This window comes from Anas acuta, chromosome 16 (assembly GCF_963932015.1).
Source record: "Anas acuta chromosome 16, bAnaAcu1.1, whole genome shotgun sequence".
Lineage (NCBI taxonomy): Eukaryota > Metazoa > Chordata > Aves > Anseriformes > Anatidae > Anas > Anas acuta.
The window spans coordinates 16,679,830-16,688,687 of NC_088994.1; the positions used below are offsets into that span (position 1 = coordinate 16,679,830).

Here is an 8,858-nt window from a genome sequence, read left to right on the forward strand (position 1 = left end):
GGCCCCGACCCCGGCCCCGTCCCCTCGGGCCGGGCGCGGGGCGACGCCGCGCTGAGGGCTCCCTGCGGGGACCGCCCGCCCCCCTCCGCCGCCCCGCCGGTCCCTGTGGCGAGCGGCAGCGCCCGGCGCCCCGGCCCGGCCGCCTCGGCCCTGCGCCCCCGGCAGCCCCCAGCCCGCCCCGAGGCCTCCCCGGGCCGGAGCGCGGCGCGGCCCGACCCCGGTGCCCCGCGACCCCCCGCGGCCGGGGGCTGCCGCCGGGGCCGTGTCCCCGCCGGCTCGGGCAGGGGGCACCGGGGCCGCCCGCAGCCCGCGGCCTGTCCTGGCGCGCTCAGGGCTTCGCGGGGACTTCCCGGGCGAGCGCTGGGCCCAGAAATCCCCTCCCGCGCCGTTGCCGCTCAGCGTCTGCTCTCAGGGCTCCCCTGGGACCACTCGTGCCCTCAAGCGGATCGCTTTTGGGAAATGACGGCAGGGGGGAATCCAGAGCACGCGGCCCCGCAGCTGTCCCGGCACACAGCCCCCCGCCGGGCGGCAGGAGCCCCGAGGGGCTGCGGGTGGGCAGCGGCACAGCGGGCACCGCTGGCTCACGGGGCACCGGCAACTGCCCGTGGGGAGCAGCGGCACCGGGGCAGCCTGAGCCCTGCTGCACGCGCAGCCGGTGCTGGACGGGCTCCCAGCTGGGGCAGGGGCGACGCGGCCGTGGCTGGGTGGGTGGCACTGCTGCAGGAGGGGACGGGGCAGCAGTGCCGTTGTGTGAGCGGGGTGCAGGGGGATGCTGGAAGCCCCCCTTCCTCCCAGGCACGCACCACAGGCTGGATCCAGGGAAATCTCCCGAGAGCGGAGGAGCCTGGAACTTCCCCGGGGATTGCTCTGGGGACCCCAGGGAAATGCAGCCGAGGCCGCAGGCAGCCAGCGGCACAGCTGGGCCCCGCAGGCCTTCTGCCTCTTCCCCTTTCTGGCTGACGTATTTCTGGGGACTCCGCACAGACGCCAGAGTTTGGGGGAACAGTAAGGGGCTCTCCAGGGCCACTACTCTGAACTGTCTTTCCTTGGGAAAACGAAGTGAAACCTTGAACTTCTGTGTCAGAAATGAGCTAACTGCGGCCAGCACAGACTCCCCTGGCCGTGGCCCACAGCAGAGTCCTGCCCATGGCCTGCACCCCGTCTGCCCAGGAAGGCGCAGGCCAGGCAGCAACTGGAGGCTGGCAGGGAGCTGCCGAGGAGCAGGTTCCCTCCAGCTGCAGCGTGACGCTCGCCTGGAGCCGTGCAGGGACACCGAGCCCCAGCCGCTCCGCCGGGACCCCGGGCAGGGCCGGGTGCCGTGGCGGGGCAGAGCCGCCGGCCGGGCTCCGCTGTTCCGCACCGGCCCGCGGTGCCCCGCGCTGCCCCAGCTGCCCCCGGCCCGCCCCGCCTCGCAGCCCGGGCACCGGGCACGGCCGCCCCGGGACCGCGGGGCTGGAGCCCGTAGGGCCGGGGCCGGGCCCGCAGTGTGGTGCCGGGGGGCTTCCTCCGGGCCCCCGGCCCCGTCCCCGCGGCCGCCCCCGCACGGCGCTGCCCTCGGCCCCGCGCTGCCCACGCTCCGCGGCCCGGGGAAGTCCCCGGGGGCGCGGGGAGCCGGCGGCGGGAGCCCGGTGACTGCAGGATGGGCGGCCCCTGCGGCCCCTTCCTGGGCGGAAACGGGCCGAGGCGTTATTACGGGCTGCCCCGCCGCCCGCGACGGGACGGGACGGGACGGGGCGGCACAGGACGGCGCGGGACGGGACGGGACGGGACGGCACAGCACGGCACAGCACAGCACAGCACGGCTCGGCACGGCTCGGCTCGGGCCATGGGGCGGCGCGGGCTGCTGGGGCTGCTGTGCGCGCTGCTGCTGGCTGTAAGTGCGGCGCCCCGCGGGGCCGGGGAGCGGGGCCGGGGCCGGGGCGGTCGCTGCCGCGGGGCGGGCAGCGGGGCGGGCAGCGGGGTCCCCGCGGTGCCCGGCGGCGGCGGGGCTCTCCGGGGGGCAGCGCCCGGGGCCGTCCGGCCGCTCCGCTCCCCCCTGCGCCGCTCCGGTCCCGCCGATCGCGGCCGGGCCCCGCGGCGGCGCTGCGGCCCCGACGGGAGCGGGCCCGGGGCCATCGCCCAGCCCCGTGCCGGGAAGGCTGCGGGGGAGAGACCCTGGCCGGGCGCCCCGGGCCTGGCTGCCGAGCGCGGAGCTTCGCCGTTCCTCATTCCTGCGGCTGGGAATTCCCCCCGGGGCTCGGCTTTATCCGCGCCTCCCCGCGGCACTTCGCCTCCCCTCGCCCCGCGACCCCCGTCGCCGGTGTCTGGAGCGCGGCCGTGAATTTGGGGAGGGGGAGAGGGCAGGGCAGGCAGGGCAGGGCAGGGCAGGGCAGGGCAGGCAGGGCAGGGCAGGGCAGGCAGGGCAGGCAGGGCAGGGCAGGCAGGTCACCCCGCGGACCGCCCCGGCTCAGCTCCGCTCTGTGCCGGAGGGGCTGGGGCAGAGCTGAGCACCGCTGGGCCGGGGGCTGCAGCCCGGCCGGGGGGCTCCGGGCGCGGGGTCTCGAGGGCTCGGAGCACGGAACGGGCCCCGGGGGGCTGGGCGGTGTGAGCAGGGGCAGGGCCGGGAGCCCGAGCACCTCTTTCAGTTCCCTTTCCTGCCCGAAGTCACAAACGCACGGTGACAGGGGCAGTTCCCGCTGCAGCCTCAGGTTTCCCACACCGGAGCCCCGCTGCCCCCGGCCCCGCTGCCCCTCGGGCAGAGCAGCGCCGTGGCACCAGGGCTGCCCGCGGGACCCCACGGGGGTCTGCAGAGCACGGGGCTGCTGCTGGCCTGGCCCCCAGCCCTCCCTCACTACGAGTCCTCGCAGCCTTCTTGCTCCAGGGCCCTGCTGGGCTTCCCTCCCTGTCCCCGGGCCTGGCAGACTCACCAGGAGCAGCCACTGCCAGAGATGCGCAGTGCTGGGCTCGCGAGGGACAATGCCACGGGTGTCCTCCTGCCTGGCTTGAGATCCGAGCCCCCAGGACAAGGACAGCTCCCTGCTGCCTTCCCACCCTGCCCTGAGCAAGCAGTCCCCCTGCTAGGGGGGACCAAGGGGGGATGGTGGGCGGCTGTGCAGAGCTGACCTGCCTGCCTGGGGCCTGCTGCCCCTCGGGGCTGGTGCATTGGCCTCGGAAGGGGCTAGTGGTGCTCTGCTGGGTTGGGGGTCGCCGTTGATGCTGCTCCCCCTGGGCAGCACTGCAGCGCTGTGGGCAGTGACAGGGGCCCAAGGTGATGTGCAGCCTGGTAGAAAATCTGAGGAAACATGGGGCCACCCTGCCAGAGCTGCTTCCATCCCACTTCAAAGCGAGCACTGGTAGCACCAGGCAGCGCGGGCGGCTCTGCTGCGGTCTGTGGTTAGTGCAGGCATGGGAAGCGTGGTGCAGGGAAGACCTCACCTCGGGGCGTGGGTGAGCACGTGAGGTGGCACGCGCGTGCCAGCAGCCGTGGCTGTGCAGGAGCGTGGCGGAGCAGTGTCATTTCACAAACCTCATCTCTTCCAGTGCTGGGGTCCTGGTGACGCCGTGAGATGCTCTGATAAGCAGTACGAGCACAAGGGCAAGTGCTGCAACCGCTGTCAGCCAGGTACGGAGACGCCTTCCCCTTCCCGGGCCCCTGAGGCGCAGCTGTGCCAGAGCCAACGGCACGGCCACGGCCAGAGCCAGCCCCGCTTGCTGCGAGTGAGCCCCCCCTGCCAGCAGTGCCCACAGGCTCACCTCGCGCTGTCACCTAGTGCTGGAGCAGCTGGGGACCTCGTGGGTGCCCTGAGACCCCCCGCACCTCACCAAGTCTGCAGGGGCTCCCTTGCACAGTCTGAGCTCCTGCAGCCGCAGGATCCCATGGCACAGGCAGCTTGCAGGGACAGCTGCTCCTGCTGGCATGGCCAGATTGGCTCCCAGTCCCTGGCGTGCTGGAGGCAGTGAACGCCTGCCCCACTCTCCTGCTGCAGCCCCCAGCACCTCCTGCCCAGCCCTGTGCTGGCCCCTGCAGCCCTGGCTGCCAGAGCAGCATCCAGCAATTGAACAAATGTGCTGCAGCGGCCCTGGCATCCACAGCCTCCGGCGCTGCTGCATCCTGCTGGCAGAGCTGCTGCATGCAGGGGGAAGGCTCCCTTGCCCCTGCCTCCCAGCACTTACCTGCCCCTACCTCACTTGCAGGGGAAAAGCTGGTCTCTGAATGCAACGCCACAGAAGACTCTGTCTGCGTCCGCTGTGAGAGCGGACACTATCAGCAGAGCTGGACCAAGGAGCGGCACTGCACCCCCCACGACATCTGTGAAGAATGTAAGTGCTCTGTGCTCACGCTGGCCCCAGCATCTGGGGCCATGGGGGCTGGTGTCTGCCTGGGCTCACCTGTCCGGTGCCTCACCTTGCCCCTTTGCCCAGACACTGGCCTCATTGTGAAGACGCAGGGAAACGCAACGCACAACACGGTGTGCCACTGCCGGGCCGGCATGCACTGCTCAGACACCAGCTGCCAGACCTGCGTGGAGAACCAGCCCTGCAAGCAGGGCTTTGGGTTTGTGTCAGGTGAGACCCAGAAGCTCCCGCCCTCCCCCAGGGACCGAGGTACTGCCAGCATCGGCCTCAGGTCCTCCCAAGCACGGGGTGCTTCCCTGGCACAGGGCTCCCAGCAGAGCTTCAGGGGAGCTGTGCTGCTGCTGTGCCCGGTGGCATTGCCACGGGAGAGGCTGCTCGGTGATCCCCACAGCCTGTTACAAAACTTCCTGCAACCTCTGTTCCTTTCCAGCCAAGACCGTGCCTCAGACGTCATCGCCCTGCGAGCCCTGTCCAGAAGGCACCTTCTCCAACGTCTCTTCCAAAACCGAGCCGTGCTACCCCTGGACAAGGTCTGAGTGCTGATCACATCCTATGCCCACCCAGCTGTGCCACATCCCTGTTGGCACATCCCCGGCTGCCAGCCTCTGGGAGGGGACCTGAGGACAAAACACTGGGACAGCCTCTGAGGGACGCAGCATTGGGACGGTGTAGGGCAGGAGCAGGGGGAGCAGAGCTGTGAGCGCAGTGAGGCTGGGGGTGGCGTGGCCCAGTTGGAGGCAGGTGTCCAGGCACTTGTGACCAGCCCTTGGTGCCTGTCCACGCTGCTTCTGCACTGCAGAGCCAGGAACAAGGGCCACGGGGTCCTGCCAGCCCTGCACAGGCTCTGCCTCCCAGCACACTCCTTGGCTGTGGCTACTGGCCGAGGTGCCAGCCCGCCCTGCAGGGGAGCCGGGGTTTGAGGATGCCACGGGCTGGCAGCTCGCCCGTCCGTAGAAAGCTGCTGGAGGGTTCCTTGCACTCCCTGCTAGAAACGTGAGCCTTACTTCCGGACTGAATTAGTCTCGCTTCAGTTGCCAGCCATTGGATTTCACTTTGCTTATATCTGCGGCCAGAAATTACCTCCCCATGGAGCCACTTGTAGCCTGTCATCAAGCCATCTCTGAGCTGCTCTGCAACAGCTGAAGTGCCCAAGCCCCAGGGTTTCTCAGTCAGTGCAGGTCTCAGATCCACGCTCCGTCTGGTTCTGTCCAGGACCCTGGAGCAGGATGGTGCTAGGAGCCTGGCATCCCCGTCCCCCAGCATGGGCCCCAGTGCCGGGTGGGCCCCCAGCCACCGCCCCTGAGCCCAGCAGGGTGACCGCCTGCTGCTTTCCGTGCACCTCCTCGGGGGCTCTGCACACCCAGGCTCCTGCTGAGGTGATGTCTCGTTCTTGCCTGCAGCTGTGAGGAGAAGGGGCTCGTGGTGAAGGAGAAAGGGACAAACACTTCGGATGTGATCTGTGGTAAGTGCCCGGTGCCGCAGGCTGGAGCCGTGTGGAGCAGGGACCTCCTGCATGGCGGCACCCCGCTGATCCCATCTCCCCTGGCAGAGTCGGCCAGGCGCTCCTCGCTGTCCGTGCTGATCCCCATCACGGCCGCGGTCGTCACCTGCCTCGTGGGCATCTGCATCTACTGCCTGGTCCACACAGGTGAGGAGCGGGGACTGGGGCCTCGGAGCCTTGGCCGGAGAGGCTGGGCCAAGGTGGGGGGGATGTCGGCAGCTCTGCTGATTCTGGGGACGGCACCAAAGCGTGGCTGCCCCGAGCCTCGTGTGCTGCCGCTCGGTGGGCACCTGCTGGAGCCCGGCAGTGCCCTGCCCGCAGGCACACCGGTGCTGCCGCAGCCCGAGCCGGGCCAGCTGCCAGAGGACAGGGCCAGAGCTGGGCCCCTCCATGGCACCCGGTCCCTGCGGGCTGGCACCGCGAGCTGCAGGCCCCGCGCTACGGCAGCACGGGCCCGGCTCTGACCCCAGCGCTCAGCGCGGGGCTCGCAGCGTGGGAGCTGCGCCCTGACCGCTGCCTTCTCTTCCTCTTTCCCTGCAGACCTGAGGCGACGCGTGCCGAAGCAGGTGAGGCAGCCCCTGGAGCAGGTCAGGGTCCCTGTGGCAGGGCTGGGGCTGTGCCAGCGGCTGAGCTGCAGAGCAGGGGCTGGGTGTGGGGGGGGCTGTGCTGCGGCTGCCCCGCGGGGATGGACCCCCAGGGACGCAGCTCGAGTGCAGGGCGAGGCCCTGGGGAGGGTGGGAGCGTGGCAGGAGCCTGCGGATGGCTGCAGGGGGGCTGCCACCGCCTGCCCCTGACCCTGCTCTGCGCCCCTGCAGGTCGAGGCCGGGGTGCCCCGGGAGATGGAGCGGCAGGAGCCCAAGGAGGACGGGGAGGACATCTTCCCCGTGCAGGAGACCCTGCTCGGCGGCCAGCCCGTGGCCCAGGAGGACGGCAAGGAGAGCCGCATCTCGGAGCAGGAGGGGCTGTGAGGCCGGGGGGCGCTGACAGGAGCACAGCCGGGGCCGGCGCCCCCTGCTCTGCCCCCTCGGGCCCGGGAGGGAGGGGAAGCCCCCGGCCGCCGGCACACGCGGAGGGGCCGCGGCTCGACCGCCCCGGGAGGGGAACGCAGCGGGCCCGGCCCTGCCGCCGGCCGGGGGGGGCCGGTGCGGGACGGCGGGGGCGCGGCGCTGCCGGGCAGCCCCGGGGGGGGGGCAGCGCCCAGCTCGGGGCCGCGGGCTCCGGGACGGGCGGCGGCCGGGGTGAATAAAGGGCAGCCCCGGACCCACGCGTGTCCGCGACACGGGCTTCTGCGGCCGGGGGGGCGGCGGCGGCCGGGGGGTGCGGAGCCGCCGCGCCGCCAGGAGATGGAGCTGCGCCTCCGCCACCGGCACCGGCACCGGCACCGGGCGGGGCAGCCGGCGGCAGAGCCCCCCCCGCGGGGACGGCGGCTCCCGGCCCGGTTCCCGCAGCCCGGGGGCTCCCAGCCCCGGCCGGCGGCGGGGTCGCGGCCACGGCCCCGCGCCCCCCGCGCCCCCCGGAGCTGGCGCTGCGTTAGGCTGGGGGCCGGTACCCGTGGTTGTTCTCCACCGCTCCGTTGACAAAAAGCCGCTATTTTAACGTTAATTGCTCTGCCGCTGGGCCGGCCCCTGCAGCCCGCCCCGCTGCCGGTACCGGTGCTCCTGCCGGGGGAGGGCAGGGCAGACCGGCAGCATCCCTGCCCGACCCCGCCGGGCCCCCCGCAGCACAGCCGGGCCTGGGCGCCCCCCCCGCGAGGCTGGGGGCAGCGGCTGCAGCCCGCGGCCACCGCCACCTGGCTGCGCAGCGGGGCAGGAGAAGGGCCATAAATCCCAGAGCCAGGAGCAGCTGGAACTCGGAGCAGCTTTTACTGTAAAGGCAGAGGCACGTTATTTAAGGCTCCTCTTAAAACCTAATGTTAGGTTTAATAAGGGAGATAAAAGCATGTCAGCAGCTCTCCCACTCAGGGCTCTGCGCTGCCAGCGGTGCCAGCATCTCCTTGGCAGCAGCCCAGTGAACACCCTGCCCTGGGGACAAAAAAGGGCCCCAGTTCCTGCTGGCACTGCCAGCACAGAGTGCTGCCATCAGACGAGACACGCGCAGAGCCGTCGGCCCCAAACGCACAGCTTTTGGCCCCAACCTTCCCCCCACCTCCCAAAGAACTGTTTCCCCACAGCTGCCCCACAGCAGCCGGCTGGCCCTGGCTCCCTGCCTCCCCCAGGGCTGACCTCTCCCCGCTGGCACGCAGCGTTTGGTGCCTGCTCCTGCATGTCAGACATGTGCCATCTCATTAGTGCGTCTGTCCCCCAAAGTGAGAAGGGAGAGCGCGTGAGACCTAATTGAATGTAACTAATTATTCACTCTGCAAATGCTCTGTTTAAATGGGATTGTGAGGGACAGAATTACTCATTCTGAAAAGGGGAGAGAAAGAGAGAAAGACGGAGAGAAAACAAATAGAGGCGGATGCTGGAGCTGCAGCTCCCTCTCTCCCCAGAATACCAATTACTGGATGAAGTGATTGTATAAATCTTTACCGAGTGAACGAACTGTACTAGTCACTTACTTCTGTCCTCTTATTACGAGGAAGCAATGAAAAATCATCCCATTCTCCAGTCCAGTTAAGGGCCCCCAGTCACTGTCTCTGATGCTCTCTGCAGCTGCAGAGCTCATCCCCAACGCTTTCCAGGACAGCGATGCTACAGACACTGAGACGAGCACTCGGCAGCAGTGCACACCGCTGCTGGACACTGGTGCTCTTGGTGCAATGCCAGCACCCCCACACAGTGCACGGCCGTGGCCACCCCCGTGTGCTGCACCCAGCTGGGTTCTCGTGGGGGATGCAGCGGGCAACAGCTCGGGGTCACGGCCGTGCCAGGGCTGTGGTCACACCAAAGCCATGCTCATGCCAAAGACGATGATGAGGGGCCAGCAGGAGCCAGTCGGTGCCGTGCCTGGACCCGGGGATCCAATTTTCCTGCCCTTCCCTGGGGTGGGTCCGGCCCTGCCAGGCCCCATCCCCTCTCTGCAG

General features: G+C 70.2%; 1 protein-coding gene across 2 annotated transcripts; it reads left to right on the forward strand.

Moving 5' to 3' along the window:
* Positions 1 to 243: 243 nt before the first annotated feature.
* CD40 (CD40 molecule) lies at positions 244 to 8,376 on the forward strand. 2 transcript variants are annotated; one of them, XM_068700114.1, is made up of 9 exons: positions 1,686 to 1,873; positions 3,520 to 3,601; positions 4,174 to 4,299; positions 4,402 to 4,545; positions 4,766 to 4,865; positions 5,736 to 5,797; positions 5,885 to 5,983; positions 6,377 to 6,402; positions 6,652 to 8,376. In XM_068700114.1, exons 1-9 carry the CDS (start codon positions 1,826 to 1,828, stop codon positions 6,802 to 6,804), a joined length of 840 nt encoding a protein of 279 aa, XP_068556215.1. In that variant the 5' UTR covers positions 1,686 to 1,825; the 3' UTR covers positions 6,805 to 8,376. The 2 variants fall into 2 exon arrangements, 1 of the variants encoding a protein (XP_068556215.1); XR_011101842.1 differs by lacking the exons at positions 4,402 to 4,545; positions 4,766 to 4,865; positions 5,736 to 5,797; ... (1 more) ...; positions 6,377 to 6,402; positions 6,652 to 8,376 and having other exon boundaries at positions 244 to 1,873; positions 4,174 to 4,231.
* The last annotated feature ends 482 nt before the right edge of the window (positions 8,377 to 8,858 follow it).

What these genes read in the sequence shown, in the direction of transcription:
- CD40 (XM_068700114.1), top strand. Translation starts at nt 1,826, where the DNA reads ATGGGGCGGCGCGGGCTGCTGGGGCTGCTGTGCGCGCTGCTGCTGGCT. An exon ending in CCGTGCTACCCCTGGACAAG is followed by an intron (nt 4,866 to 5,735) that starts GTCTGAGTGCTG and finishes TCTTGCCTGCAG; the next exon opens with CTGTGAGGAGAAGGGGCTCG. An exon ending in GGCGACGCGTGCCGAAGCAG is followed by an intron (nt 6,403 to 6,651) that starts GTGAGGCAGCCC and finishes GCGCCCCTGCAG; the next exon opens with GTCGAGGCCGGGGTGCCCCG.